Source organism: Salmo trutta, chromosome 26 (assembly GCF_901001165.1).
Source record: "Salmo trutta chromosome 26, fSalTru1.1, whole genome shotgun sequence".
NCBI classification, from domain to species: domain Eukaryota; kingdom Metazoa; phylum Chordata; class Actinopteri; order Salmoniformes; family Salmonidae; genus Salmo; species Salmo trutta.
Genome location: NC_042982.1, coordinates 18,729,587 through 18,745,670, shown reverse-complemented (window position 1 = coordinate 18,745,670; position 16,084 = coordinate 18,729,587). Strand labels below are relative to the sequence as shown.

The 16,084-nt window shown below is 47.4% G+C and overlaps 1 protein-coding gene across 1 annotated transcript in view; it reads left to right on the top strand.

Moving 5' to 3' along the window:
• LOC115163320 (protocadherin-16) overlaps positions 1-16,084 on the top strand; it is a 200,011-nt gene that overhangs the window by 20,901 nt on the left and 163,026 nt on the right. The window contains exon 2 of the mRNA XM_029715105.1: positions 3,766-5,601. Coding sequence (XP_029570965.1) covers positions 3,787-5,601 — 1,815 coding nt within the window. The 5' untranslated portion in view covers positions 3,766-3,786. The remainder of the gene's footprint in view (positions 1-3,765; positions 5,602-16,084) is intronic.

Sequence of the window (16,084 nt, the reverse complement as noted above, 5' to 3'; positions counted from 1 at the left end):
TTTTAAAATCCTGGCCAACTAACATCGCTGTACCCCATTGTTGAGCTTCAGCTCTACAGTAGAAACCATTGAGATTAGGTCTCTGGTCATAGTGCACTATGTAGGGAATAGGGTGCCATTTGGGATGGAACATAGGCAACAGATACAGTGAACAGATCCTTGTTGTGAACTGCTTCACTGTCTTCGCAGGCACTCAACTAGATGAAATGACAAGCCATGCAGAGATAAAGGAATGTAAAGCAAAGGGTTCAGCATGTCAAATGTAATATCTTAGCCATAGAAAGAGGGAAATAAACAGTACGCTACAACTTCATAACTCTGCTGTCTACACACAAAAACTGTCACTGAAGAATGCCCTGACTGTAGGTTTTCACCACATAACTAGAATGAGTTCTGTTTTTATTTCATTCCAATTCCATGGTTTTCTTCTATCTTTAGTGTGTACTGTGTTTTTGTATGATGGCTCACAATCACGACTGACTGAAATTAGTCTTGGAATCCCATCTAGAGGAGGAACGCTTCCAGCACCCATGATTAGAGCCAAGCCAAGAGAGGAGAGAGGGGAAAAGAGGGAGGAGATGAGAGGAGAGGAGAGGAGGGGAGGAGAGGAGAGGAGAGGAGGGGAGAGGGCAGACCGCAAGGAGCCCTACTGCTCTCCTCTTTTGCTCTCCACTCCTCCTGTTCTCCTCTCTTCTGCTCCGCACTGTCACCACCACGGACCAGACACACACACACGTACACACACGTACACAGACACACACACGACACACAGATAGGCTACTCACACGCACCTGTGTGCAAAGACACGTATGCACACATACATGCATCCCACATGCATGCACAAATCCACTTTCCAACATACATTCTCACATGCTCCTAGTCACTCACAGACACATACATGTAGTACTCAAGGATATTTCCCTCAATATTACAGTACTGCCACTAGGGGGAGTCTGGTAGGCCTCTACTAATATTCTCCTACAGTAAAAAACTTGATTCCTCAACATATAATAAAACTCCTGTTTTCATGTTCAGAGTTTTTCCGGAGAACATTGAAGTTGATTTTATTTTTGCAGGACAAAATAAATTAGTTGTGAATTTGATTTAGTTAAACAGAACCACTGACAACTAGAAATGATCTTCTTGTTATGAGAAACAGACAATAATGACTTGTTTTCCAGAGACACATTTAGTGGTTTTGGACTATTCTGCTCATTCATACAGCCCACATTGCTTCATAGTGTCTCACAACAAATTACAGTCATCAACAGTTGGGATATTCCCTGCCAAAACTGTGTTATCGATAATGTGAAACAGTGTCGTCGTCCCAAATGGCACCCTATTCCCTATATGGGCCCATAGGGTTCTGGTCAAAAGTAGGACACTATGCAGGGAATAGGGTGCAATTAGGGACATAGCCGGTGTAATTGCTCAATTACACAGTATCTCTTCTTCAGTGTTTGTAGAAATCTTCTTTTTGTGTGGCAATCCATATCATCCTCACTCTCACTGTTACACTTTGTGGTTGTTCAAATGTAGTGCTCTCTTGGCTGTTATGTCTTAAATAATCAGAGAACTACAGAGAGAGTCAGGACTTACTGTTAAGGATGTCCCCCTGAACAGTTCACTGTACTACCAAAAGTTATTTCTGGCCCTTAGACCTCTGTTATGTATACATTAGAATATATCTGACGACTTTCCACAATTTCTAACTTCCACTTTTCCACCTTTTATGTCAAGAAATGCTCAGCTCAGAAAACAGACATTTGGCCCCTTTTTACCTTCCATGCACTTTATTTAACAATATTTCTTTAAAGTATTCTTTGTTTTTATTCCATATAGAGCCACCATGGAGTTAACCATTGAGTCTTGTAAAAAGGTTAGACCCATCACAGAGACTAAGGCAATAGCAGAAAATGTGCTCTCAATATCCGCCAAATGTATGGATTCAGAATCACTGTGTGTAGTGAAATATAGGTTACAGGAGCCAAGAAGACACTTTTACTTCTGACATAATTACCTGATTTGCCAAAGGTGTAATTTATAAAAGGCGGCTGACGGACATTTCAGAAGTTTCATGAACCGTTTTAAGGGCATATATCACAGGGAAATGGCAGGAGTTTTATGCTTTCAAAACACCACCTGTCTCCACTCAGCTTCCATTCTCCATTAAGACAGGGGAGTTTTACACCTCTCAAAACAAGTGGATAAAGTAGAGTGTTTTCTCTCTGTCGCTATAACACAGCTTTACTTTTTCAGGCCCTGGTTTACTCTCCACACATTGAGCTGGGGAGGACATTCCTCAAGTTAACATCCCCATAGAAATATGGGCTCAGGGACCACTCAATATTGTAAAGAGCCTTTCAAACACGGTCCCTCTATAAGAGCTCACAACCAGTCTGTCTGTGAGTACTCGTCAACGTTCTTGTAAATCCAGCAGTCTCACCTTCCCCAGAATTGGTTTCATACAGGCAAACATATACCCTGGTTCAAGATGTGCATGTGCTTTAGCAAACTGTTTAAATACAGATGATTCACACACGCGCACACGCACACGCACACACACACATGCACACACACACACACACACACACACACACACATAAACACACACCAACACACAAACACAGAGTATCTCTAGAGGGTAGTGTTACAGACCAGAGAGCCTGGCTGAATTTGGACCTGTCTCTCTCTCTGATTACAGCTGAATGTTGAGACCATAAACCGTCTCCCTCTGTGGTTCTAACGAACGCCTGCAGGAGATCTGGGTTCAAATACTATTCAAAATCATTTCAAATACTTTATCTTCACTTGATTAAGCTTGCCTGGCTTACTGGACCAATAGAATTGCACCATAACTGCAAACCATGCCCACCTGCTTTTCAAGGCAGGCTAGATCAAACGCTCAAAGTATTTGAAAGATTTCAATCCATGTGGTCTGGTCTGTGGTTTGGTCTGTGGTCTGGTTTGTGGTTTGGTCTGTGGTCTGTAGTCTGGTCTGTGGTCTGTGGTCTGGTCTGTGGTCTGGTCTGTGGTCTGGTCTGGGGCCTGGTCTGGTCTGTGAGCTGGTCTGGTCTGTGGTCTGGTCTGTGGTCTGGTCTGTGGTCTGGTCTGTGGTCAGGTCTGTGGTCTGGTCTGTGGTCTGGTCTGTGGTCTGTGGTCTGGTCTGGTCTGTGAGCTGGTCTGGTCTGTGGTCTGGTCTGTGGTCTGGTCTGTGGTCTGGTCTGTGGGCTGGTCTGGTCTGTGAGCTGGTCTGTGGTCTGGTCTGTGGGCTGGTCTGGTCTGTGAGCTGGTCTGGTCTGTGGTCTGGTCTGTGGGCTGGTCTGGTCTGTGGTCTGGTCTGTGATGCAAGAGATCTATTATATGCACTGTGGTTGGGACCACAGCCTGTAGAGCATATGGAAAAACGGACCTTAAGGCATTTTCCTGAATTTTTACACAGCTCACCAAATATACAGAAAAAGCCTGTCCCCTTCCTTTGTTAAGCCAATAAAAAGCACTCAGCTTTTGTTGCTGGATCAGGTTATAAGAGGAGCCAGGAATGTTTCCTGATTACATGACCTGACCAGGACAAACAGTCGAGAGGTTTTCTTGGGCTGACTCCCAAATGGCACCTTATTTCCTACATAGTACACTACTGACTCTGGTCAAATGAAGTGGACTATGTAGTGAATATGGTGCCAAATGGGACGCACACATTGTCAGGACGTAACGATCAGTACAGCACACGCTAACATATTTCCCATCTCTCTGTGTCCCTCTCAGGTTTAGGAAGAAGCCATCAGAATGAAGACCGAGGCCAAGGGTTTGGGGCGGTCTGTGTCAAGGTCGCTGCAGGATGAGGGCCGGTGGAGCCGAGGGGTCCTGCTGCTGGCCTACATCCTCCTGGAGCTGATCACCGTCCATTCCTCCACCGTCCTGGGGAACCTGGAGCTCCAGCTGGATGAGGAACAGCCAGCTGGGACCATTGTAGGGGACATCAGTGCTGGGTTACCGCCTGGCGTCACCGCAAGTCTTTACTTCATATCAGACCATGAGGGCACCGGGGTGGGGAGTGACCTGGACATAGATGAGAGCACGGGCATCATCAAGACAGCCAAGGTGTTGGACCATGAGCTGAGGGACCGGTACAACTTCATTGCAGTGACTATGACGGGCTTGACCATTGAAGTGACAATCACGGTGAATGACATCAATGACCACGCTCCCACGTTCCCCCGGAGGAGAGCGGCGTTCAAGATCCCGGAGATGACGGCAGTGGGAACCAGGTTCCCCCTAGAGCCGGCGGTGGATGGGGACAAGGGTCAACTGACTACCCAGGGATACCTTATCAAAGACGGGAACCCCGGCCAGGCTTTCCTCCTGGAGACCCGGAGAGGATCCAACCAGGTTCTCTATCTGGACCTGGTGGTCAACACTCTTCTGGACAGTGAGACCAGACCGTCTTATACTTTATCCCTGGAGGCGTTCGATGGAGGCTCCCCTAAGAGGACTGGTCAGATGGTGCTAGATGTGACGGTTCAGGATATCAATGACAACGCTCCAGTCTTCAACCAGAGTCGCTACCACGCCATTATCTCAGAGAATCTGCAGCCGGGTAGCAACATCCTCCAAGTCTTTGCCTCTGACGCTGACCAGGGAGACAACGGCCTGGTTCTCTATGAGATCAACCGCAGGCAGAGCGACCCGGAGCGCTACTTCGTCATCGACTCGCGTATGGGTGTCATCACACTCAACAAGCCGCTGGACTTTGAGATGCGGAGGGTCCACGAGCTTGTGGTCCAGGCGAGGGATAACGCCACGCAGCCCGAGGTTACCAACGCCTTTGTCACAATCCACGTCCGGGACTACAATGACAACCAGCCCACCATGACCATCATCTTCCTCAGCGAAGACGGCTCCCCACAGATCTCCGAGGGCGCCCAGCCTGGCCAGTACGTCGCACGCATCTCCGTCACCGATCCGGACTACGGAGAATACGCCAATGTCAACGTCTCCTTGGAAGGAGGGGATGGAAAGTTTGCCCTGACCACCAAGGACAACATCATCTACCTGATGTGTGTGGACCAGATCCTGGACCGAGAGGAGAGGGACACATACGAACTCAGGGTGATGGCTACAGACGCAGGCACCCCTCCTCTCAGGGCTGAGTCCTCCTTTACGATACAAGTCACTGACGTTAACGACAACCCTCCTCTGTTTGATCAGCAGGAGTACAGGCAGGCCATACCTGAGGTGGTGTTCCCAGGGAGTTTCGTATTGCAGGTCACAGCTAGAGACAATGACCAGGGGCCCAATGGAGACATCACATACAGCCTCCTCCAGGATGGCCAGGCTGGCCAGGATGAGAACCAGGCCCAGTGGTTCACCATAGACCCAGTAACAGGGATCATCACCACGCTTTCCCAGCTGGATTATGAGTCGCAGCCCAGGCCAAGTGTGACTGTGGTGGCTACAGACGGAGGGAGGCCTTCCCTGTCCTCCACAGCTCTGGTCCATGTGGTACTGCAAGATATTAACGACAATGAACCTGTGTTCGGTAGCAACTTCTACAATGTATCCATCAAGGAGAACACGGCCGCTGGGTCCTGCATCCTACAGGTAGGAAGGACATTGTCTATTCTGTTTTTCTAGTCAACCTGTCGACAAGTGAATCTCGCATGCGAAACTTTCAGAATTTTTTATTGCGACGACTAAAAGTCTTGAAAGCCTTATCACCTGCATCTTGATCATGTGAAGTCCTATATCTGTAACTTGTATTCAAGCTGCTAGTTTTTTCGTATACGAGCAGGGAAATACCAAATATCAAATGAAGACTATATTGGAAAGAGAACTACCCTTGAGGGTTGAGAGCGGTCTGAAGTTCTGAACTCATTTTTAAGGGAAATGGAGAGACCATTACTTAGAGGAGAAATATTACACAGATAGAAAATCGTTTGGTGGATTTTGCTGAAGTATTGTCAGCCATTAAGTGTTATTTTAATGTTCAATCTGTTTAGATTGGATTGTAGAGGATAAGAGAGTTTAGAGTGGAGAAAATGAAGTGAGGGAGTTTAGGTTGGAGAAAGGCTAAGCATGTGTCCCAAATGGCACCCTATTCCCTATTTATAGTGCACTACATATAGTACCCTACATGGGTAATAGAGTGCCATTTGGAAACATACTAAGTGAGGCGTTTACCTGGTGTCTGCAGAGCTGGAGGATCTCTTCTCTTCTGGCTGTCCTCTCCTTCACCTCTCCAAGGTTTCCAAGGTAACTGAGACAGTGTAAAGCCCCTCTGACAGCTGAAGACAAAAGATGTTTCCACTTTATTTACCTAATTCAGCTGCAGGAGGACAGGGTAGGGCTTTATCTGACAAAAAGACATGTCACATGTCAAACCTCAACAAAAGACACCCCCAAAAAATGGGTATGGTAGACAAAAAAAAAGCAAACCATTGACAATTCGCTACAGGGCCTCCAGGCCAGATCCCACTGCGGGGTCAAAACCGTAATTACACCTCATTAAGAGGTATCGTTTTCTCAGGTTGTTGTTGCGTCTGTTATGAGAAAAAGACCATTCGTTTTTTGTTTTCTGCTTTTTATCAGTGTCTGTTTCTTCCAGACTTCAAAGCTTCTGTTGCTGCTGCAGCAATCAGACACTAACACACAGGAGGTCTGGGGGAGAGGGAACTGTTCATTTAATTCCTGTTTCACAAGCATCTGTGTGCCTGAGATGGGGCTGGGGCTGAGACGGCCAGGGTTTGGATGAGTTGGGGTTAGGTTTAAGAGAGAGGGGTTGGGGCTGAGACGGCCAGGGTTTGGATGAGTTGGGGTTGGGTTTAAGAGAGAGGGGTTGGGGCTGAGACGGCCAGGGTTTAGATGAGTTGGGGTTGGGTTTAAGAGAGAGGGGTTGGGGCTGAGACGGCCAGGGTTTGGATGAGTTGGGGTTGGGTTTAAGAGAGAGGGGTTGGGGCTGAGACGGCCAGGGTTTGGATGAGTTGGGGTTGGGTTTAAGAGAGAGGGGTTGGGGCTGAGACGGCCAGGGTTTGGATGAGTTGGGGTTGGGTTTAAGAGAGAGGGGTTGGGGCTGAGACGGCCAGGGTTTAGATGAGTTGGGGTTGGGTTTAAGAGAGAGGGGCTGGGGCTGAGACGGCCAGGGTTTAGATGAGTTTGGGGTTGGGTTTAAGAGAGAGGGGTTGGGGCTGAGACGGCCAGGGTTTGGATGAGTTGGGGTTGGGTTTAAGAGAGAGGGGTTGGGGCTGAGACGGCCAGGGTTTGGATGAGTTGGGGTTGGGTTTAAGAGAGAGGGGCTGGGGCTGAGACAGCCAGGGTTTAGATGAGTTGGGGTTGGGTTTAAGAGAGAGGGGCTGGGGCTGAGACAGCCAGGGTTTAGATGAGTTTGGGTTGGGTTTAAGAGAGAGGGGTTGGGGCTGGGGCTGAGACGGCCAGGGTTTGGATGAGTTGGGGTTGGGTTTAAGAGAGAGGGGTTGGGGCTGAGATGGCCAGGGTTTAGATGAGTTGGGGTTGGGTTTAAGAGAGAGGGGCTGGGGCTGAGACGGCCAGGGTTTAGATGAGTTGGGGTTGGGTTTAAGAGAGAGGGGTTGGGGCTGAGACGGCCAGGGTTTGGATGAGTTGGGGTTGGGTTTAAGAGAGAGGGGTTGGGGTTGGGGCTGAGACGGCCAGGGTTTAGATGAGTTGGGGTTGGGTTTAAGAGAGAGGGGTTGGGGCTGGGGCTGAGACGGCCAGGGTTTGGATGAGTTGGGGTTGGGTTTAAGAGAGAGGGGTTGGGGCTGAGACGGCCAGGGTTTAGATGAGTTGGGGTTGGGTTTAAGAGAGAGGGGTTGGGGCTGAGACGGCCAGGGTTTGGATGAGTTGGGGTTGGGTTTAAGAGAGAGGGGTTGGGGCTGAGACGGCCAGGGTTTAGATGAGTTTGGGGTTGGGTTTAAGAGAGAGGGGTTGGGGCTGAGACGGCCAGGGTTTGGATGAGTTGGGGTTGGGTTTAAGAGAGAGGGGCTGGGGCTGAGACGGCCAGGGTTTAGATGAGTTGGGGTTGGGTTTAAGAGAGAGGGGCTGGGGCTGAGACGGCCAGGGTTTAGATGAGTTGGGGTTGGGTTTAAGAGAGAGGGGCTGGGGCTGAGACGGCCAGGGTTTAGATGAGTTTGGGGTTGGGTTTAAGAGAGAGGGGTTGGGGCTGAGACGGCCAGGGTTTGGATGAGTTGGGGTTGGGTTTAAGAGAGAGGGGTTGGGGCTGAGACGGCCAGGGTTTGGATGAGTTGGGGTTGGGTTTAAGAGAGAGGGGTTGGGGCTGAGATGGCCAGGGTTTAGATGAGTTGGGGTTGGGTTTAAGAGAGAGGGGTTGGGGCTGAGACGGCCAGGGTTTGGATGAGTTGGGGTTGGGTTTAAGAGAGAGGGGTTGGGGTTGGGGCTGAGACGGCCAGGGTTTAGATGAGTTGGGGTTGGGTTTAAGAGAGAGGGGTTGGGGCTGGGGCTGAGACGGCCAGGGTTTGGATGAGTTGGGGTTGGGTTTAAGAGAGAGGGGTTGGGGCTGAGACGGCCAGGGTTTAGATGAGTTGGGGTTGGGTTTAAGAGAGAGGGGTTGGGGCTGGGGCTGAGACGGCCAGGGTTTGGATGAGTTGGGGTTGGGTTTAAGAGAGAGGGGTTGGGGCTGAGACGGCCAGGGTTTAGAAGCTTTCCGCTGGGCTGAGTGATGTTGCAAACGGGATCTTGCCCAGTGACTGCCCCAGGGAGAGGGAAGGGTGATGGGGAGAGGGAGTAAGATTTGTAAGGGAGAGGGGGAGATGGAGGCAGGGAAGTGTGGGAGAGAGGGGAATAGAGGTGCTTGACTTGAGCAGGCGAGTACTGGCACCTTTTCTACTGCTTGAGCTCCTGTTTCTCTTATATAATTTTAGCTCAAAACGTATTGTGGAGGTCCTGCACCTAAAGATAAACAGTACCGGCACCCAACATGAGAACCGGCACCTGTTTCAGTCCAAGTCAAGCACTGGGGCACCAGAAGAATATCAGCTGAGACAGGGGCAGTGGTTGTATGGGAGGTCTGAATCTCAATTATACATCTATTGGCAGAAAGGATGAGAACAGAGAAATAATGTACTGGTATTGGTTATGGATCAGAATATTTATGATGTCAAGCACTTCTACGTTATTCTATCATCTTTTCCTGCTCCATCAGCAGCCTCCAGGCTCCCAGCATGCAACACTTCTTCAAAGCCAGCCACTCTCTGGCCTGTCTGTGTGTGTGTGTGTGTGTGCGTGTGGTGCCTCCCTGGCCTGTCTTAGTCCTGCTTGGCGGCTGTAGACGTGTAGTTGGCGTGCCATGTGAGGCCAGACGGCTTGGCTCTGGGTGTGTGTGTGTCTGTGCATGTGTGTTCAGGGTGCCAGCAGCTTCACATCCCAGCATCTCAGCGAGACATCTGACGACCAACCGACTGCATTTTCTCTATATGCAAGAAATTCCCATTGCACATTTTTCCACACACTCAATACTGTCCAACAGCCATTACAATAGGGGTATTGTGATCATCAGTCCAGCATTTTGAAGTGGGTAAGGTTTAGGGTTTCTGTTCCCTCTATGTTTCTCTAACAGCAGTTCATGATTAGTCATAACACACTCTGTCTCTCTCTCTCTCTCTCTCTCTCTCTCTCTCTCTTTCTCTCTCTCACTCTCGCTCTCTCTCTACCTAAGAGAGGTTGTCACTTACTCTCTGCGTCAACTATATAAGGAATACTTATATAGTTATAATTAGGTGTTGTGCAAAAATATCATGAATGAAAATAATAGTTTTCCACCTCAATTAAAGTGACAAGTCTTAAACCTATTAGCAGTCATCAATCTGGCAATGTAATAGGGCAGATATATGGGGGAAAACAGGTCGCCTCACGGAGGGGAAATAGGGAATGACATGAGGAATAACATGTTAAAGACCAAGAACTGCATGATGGACTGGACTCCACTTTATGACATTCCATGTATTTTCCCCTATAAGCATCATGCCCTTATTGGTACCTGCTTTAAACTGTGGCTGTGTCGCAAATGGCACCCTATTCCATATTTAGTGCACTAGTTTTGACCAGAGCCCATTGTGTAGGGGATAGAGTTTATTTGGGATGCACATTGTGTTGTCTTTATAAGGTAGTTGGTGATTGGAGAGATTGAAACATGCAGTGATTGGCTATACAGTACCTACAGTAGGTCTGTGTTGTGTAGGGCCCACAACACACTGCTAGGGCCCACAACACACTGCTAGGGCCCACAACACACTGCTAGGGCCCACAACACACTGCTGGGGCCCACAACACACTGCTAGGGCCCACAACACACTGCTAGGGCCCACAACACACTGCTAGGGCCCACAACACACTGCTAGGGCCCACAACACACTGCTTTGTATTAATGCATTGGATTTATATAGCTCAAAGTGCTTTACATTAGAGGATAGAAACACAGTTCATACATGTGTTCATACCCTATGAGTGGGTTAGTCTCAGATGCTTATTTAATCCCCTTGTATTCCATAATGGAACATCACCAGTCAGCCTTGTATTCCATAATGGAACATTATCAGTCAGCCTTGTATTCCATAATGGAACATTATCAGTCAGCCTTGTATTCCATAATGGAACATTATCAGTCAGCCTTGTATTCCATAATGGAACATTATCAGTCAGCCTTGTATTCCATAATGGTACATTATCAGTCAGCCTTGTATTCCATAATGGAACATTACCAGTCAGGCTAGGACAAACACACACACATGCGCGCGCACACACACACACACACACACACACCACACATATACAATCACACCCTCACACACAAACAAACACACACACACACACACACACACACACACACACACACACACACACACACACACACACACACACACTGTAGTGGCTGAATGAAAGGGCTGCAGAATGGGAGCCACACAGCCACAGTGACACTGAATTCCCCTGCAGCCGGAGGTGTGGAGGACCCTTCTCTGTGACCAGGGTCTATTCACAGGACTCTCTCTCAGACAGGACATGAGCCTGGGCAGTGGGGGGCAGCTCTACTCTATACTGGAGACTTCATAGAAGTAGAAAGAGCTCTTTCAGTTTTGGCAGCTGCAGAATTGGTACATTTGGTCAAGATTCCCTTTGTAAATGAATTGAATGGAGGGAGGTAAGAGTGGATGTGTGCTTGTTAGCCCTTTGAGTCTTGAGTACATCATTAATCTGGACCAAGGCTGTGTCCCCAATGGCACTCTAGTCCCTATATATTCCCTATCGGTCCAGGTCAAAAGTAATACACTATATATAGGGAATAGGGTGCCATTTCTGTCTAACTCAAATTCATTGAGCTCTGAACAGAGTCCGCTGTTATGTATTTTGTGTTTGACAGAGAGCTGCTTTATCTGATCCATCTTTCATGTTTATTTATGACTGATTCTGTAAATAACCAGTACTTCACAAGAAGCACATCGCCTTTCTATTGAATCTCTCTCTCGCTCGCTCGCTCTCTCTATCTCTCTCTCTCTCTCGCTCTCTTTCTCTCTCTCGCGCGCTTTTTCTCTCCTCCTCTCTCTCTCCTCTCTCTCTTTTCTCTCCTCTCCTCTCCTTAAGGGGCTTTATTGGCATGGGAAACATATGTTTACATCGCTAAAGCAAGTGATATAGATAATAAACAAAAGTGAAATAAACTCTCTCTCTCTCTCTGCCTCTCTCTCTCTCTCTCTCTCTATCTCTATCTCTCTGTCTCTATGTGGGGGTAAGAATCGGCCCTCTGTCTGTGTGTTTTTGGGGGGTTGGTATGGCTCCAGCGGTAAGACGAGAGTGGGTCCCCTGGCAGCGCGAGGGGAAATGAGGCCCAACGAGCGCCGGCCACTGGCACAGTTGGCGGAGGTGACACAGGCAGGGGGGGGCTTCCTCGTCTGTCTCTCCTCCTGTTTCACTCCGTCCCTTCCCCCATCTATCCCTCTCTCCCTTCCTCCACTCCCCACTCTCTCCATCCTCATTCTCTCCATCGCCTGCCTCCCTCCCTCCTTGTCTTTTTCACCTCCTGGCCTCCATCTCTCCCTCCACCCTAACCTCAATCTGATCTCCCTCCAGACCTCATTAGCTGGGTGTGAGGTCAGTCTATGCCCATCACCACCTCGGCAGTTTAACCCACCACCCCCATAGTCAGGGAGAGAATGGTCTGTCATTGCAAGGGCCCCCTTCAGCAACCCCATGGCAACCAGAGAAGACCACTGATTGCTGCAAGATAATATATATACTTTTTTGCCGTTTTGTCTGTTGGATTGGCGCTGAGCTGAGAGTCAAACTTGTGAGTTTATCAGTTTCCTCTGCAGTCAGAAAGGTTCCTGTCTGAACCGTGCTTTGGCACCCGTCCGTCGGAGTGAACTCAGAGGCCTCCCCTCTCACTTGACCTGGCCTTGAAAAGACATCACCGATACTGGCTGGCCTGCCATGTCTCATCCCTTGACTCTGATTGGTGTGGTTTGATAGACAAAGCTCACAGTGATTCTGAATAGGAAACGTATAGCTAGCCTTATATCTGCCTCGTTGCACAGAGGATTTTCCAATGAATATTTTTGGTTCAGGATGATTAGAAATGTCACTCATTCCACTGATTTGGAAGACAGGAAAGGAGAAGAAGAGAGGAGAAGAGAGGAGGAAAGAGGAGATGAAGATAGGAAAGGAGAGGAGAAGAGTAGAGAGGAGATGATAGTCTCAGTGAACTAAAAACACACCATCTGTGGGACCTTCTAAGGGACAACTATACTGTTGAGATTTGTTCATCAGAACTCCACTTCACTGAGCCATTGATATTTCAAAGTGTTGTTCCTCAGCATTAGTGTTTCGCCCAAAGCCACAGATGTACTGTAGTGTCACGGTGGGTTCTGGACTGTAACCTGATGGTTGGATCAGGACCACAGAGCCAGGACCAGACCTGATGGTTGAACCAGACTGTAGTGTTAAGTGCCAGCCAGGCAATATATGGTTCATTAGGTTCAGCCCTCCTACCATATGTTCCCTGAAGGCTCAGAGCAATCACTTCATCTCCGTTTTTCACATCTGATTTGATTCGGTAGAAGCTTCTTGTTTTCTCGGCAATCTGCAGATGCTTTTATTCAAAGCAATGTCTCTATTTCTAAGTACTTGAACTTGGTGCTGCAACACTTTTTGATCTCCTCCTCAAACCCACAGATTTTGTTTTCAATGTCTCGGTCACAGTTCTTTATCTGGGACAAAAGACCTGCCTCTCCCAGCTGGATTTAGTCTCCAGCTAACATTTACATTTCACTCCGTGACAAGAGTCACTGACTCAAAGCAACAAGAGGGTAGAACACAGGTCCCTTCACTGTAATGGGAATAGGGTGTTATTTGACGTAGACACTGGGTTGTATGGAAGCAGGCGTTTTGACTTCCAGGCGTTTTGACTTCCAGCCTGCCTGGCTCACTCTCCCTGCTGCACAGACAAAAACAGAAGTCTGACTGCACCTGGAGTCTAGCAAACCAAAGCAACCTTGTCCAATGCAATGAATTGGAGGCTTTGAATAAGACACCTGGACAATCCATCATTTCCCCCAGTCCTCCTGTCACTCACCCTCTCTTCTCTCTCTTCTCTCTGTACTGAAATGGGTTCAAACCCAGTAGGCTTTATGCTTTATGTACTGTATATTCTATTGTCCCCAGGATACAACCTGTGGGCTAACTGTATTGTCTACTGTGAGATTTACTTAACTAAGACCAGTGAAATGACCAGTTTTAGGGTGGTATTTTTATACATGAACCATATAATACATTTTCCAACTGTAGTTTTTCTGAAGAGGGCCGGGGACAATCTAAATGTGTTGTTGTCTGTTTTAATGTCAGTGTTCTCTAGTCTCCCTGTGAGGCTGGTTTGAGGCTGGGTTAGCCCCAGGCTTGCTGACACACACACACACACACACACACACACACACACACACACACACACACTCACACTCACACTCACTCTCACCACACAGACAGACAGACAGACAGACAGACAGACAGACAGACAGACAGACAGACAGACAGACAGACAGACAGACAGACAGACAGACAGACAGACAGACAGACAGACAGACAGACAGACAGACAGACATTTATTGTGGAACTGGGATTCCTGGGAGTGCATTCCGATGAAGATCATCAAAGGTAAGTGAATATTTATAACACTATTTCTGACTTTTGTTGACTCCACAACATGGCGGGTATCTGTATGGCTTGTTTTGGTGGCTGAGCGCTGTACTCAGATTATCGCATGTGTGCTTTCACCGTAAAGCTTTTTTGAAATCTGACACAGCGGTTGCATTAAGGAGAGGTTTATCTATAATCCTATGCATAACACTTGTATCTTTCATCAAAGTTTATGATGAGTATTTCTCTAAATTGATGTGGCTCTCTGCAAAATCACCGGATGTTTTGGGAGGCAAAACATTACTGAACATAACGCGCCATGTAAACTGAGATTTTTGGATATAAATATGAACTTTATCGAACAAAACATACATGTATTGTGTAACATGAAGTCCTATGAGTGCCATCTGATGAAGATCATCAAAGGTTAATGATTAATTTTATCTCTATTTCTGTTTTTTGTGACTCCTCTCTTTGGCTGGAAAATGGCTGTATGTTTTTTTGTGACTAGGCGCTGACCTAACATAATCGTATGGTGTGCTTTTGTCGTAAAGCCTTTTTGAAATCAGACACTGTGGCTGGATTAACAAGAAGTTTATCTTTAAAATGGTGTATAATACTTGTATGTTTGAGGAATTTTAATTATGAGATTTCTGTTGTTTTGAATTTGGCGCCCTGCAATTTCACTGGCTGTTGTCGAGGTGGGACGCCGTCCCACATATCCCAGAGAGGTTTTAATGTGTTCGCAAATGTAATACTTCCTTGAGAACATTGCTCCTGGGCCGAGCGGGACGGTGTGGAGCGGGGGCATTGGAATGAGCATAAACACTGATGCACACTCCCTTTTATCTGTTTCTCTGTCTCCAGGAGGGCAGTTTTCATTAGACAGAACAGTCTGTCTGCCTGCCAGTCTGCCTGTCTGCCAGTCTATCTGTCTGTCTGCCAGTCTGCACTAGAGTTCTCATGAGCTGAATCCAACACCACAGAAATGAGCCCGAACCCGAAAAAAAGCCAGATTTCTAGAACAGTATATTGACTTTAACTGGTGTTGAGAACAATATGGCGGAGGCAGGCGGCAGTTGAGTGAAGAGACGATGAAACAGCCATTGGGCCTAGAAAAAGCACGGAGAGGAAACTCACCTTCGTTATGATCGACTGATTGACGAAAATATTGGGATAAAGTAGGCTAATGCAATTGAAGGCATGTATCAAATTGTTGCTTACTGAAACACCAAAAGTCATATATAAGCTACTAATTTAAAGCAATAGTCGTGAGGGGTCACCTAGATGATCAGTTCAGCACCGTTTTGATTGGGACAGCGCCATTGTGCTGCTTTGGGACTCATCTTGATAAATCAATCGAAGTCAGGTTTTAGTTTTGACTGAATCTCCTTTGGGATATTTGGGTCCAGGCTGGGAAATATTAGCTAAGTTGAGGTGAGTGCTAATGATCATCTTTATTCTAGATTGCTCATAGATTAGCTGATCAGAAAATGTTTCTCCATGTTATGTAGCTTAACAGGTGGATCTTGCTCATCACTCGCGTAGCAGCCTGTCCTACTCCCGACCAAAAGCCTGTGACTTGTCTCATAATCAATCAAATAGATTTGGTTTCACTGTTTCTCTGTGTATATTTGGTTAATTGATCTGATACTGAGATGAACTTCCTGTTGTTTTCTTGTGGATCCCTTGAGCCTATTCGTATCGCAATTAGAAAAAATTCAATCATTAGAAAAATATGTTTTTTCGTGGCCACACATTTCTCTGGCCCAGCCAATACTGGAATCCTGGCTCCACTAGTGTCTGCTGCGGCCTAGTAGGCTAAAAGGGTTGTCTTAACACAGCACAGCAAGCTTGAAACCCGCCAGGTACGAATTCATTCACAGAATTTGAGTTTAGAATTTTAGTCTGCCCTGCTGTAGTATCTGTAGAAGGA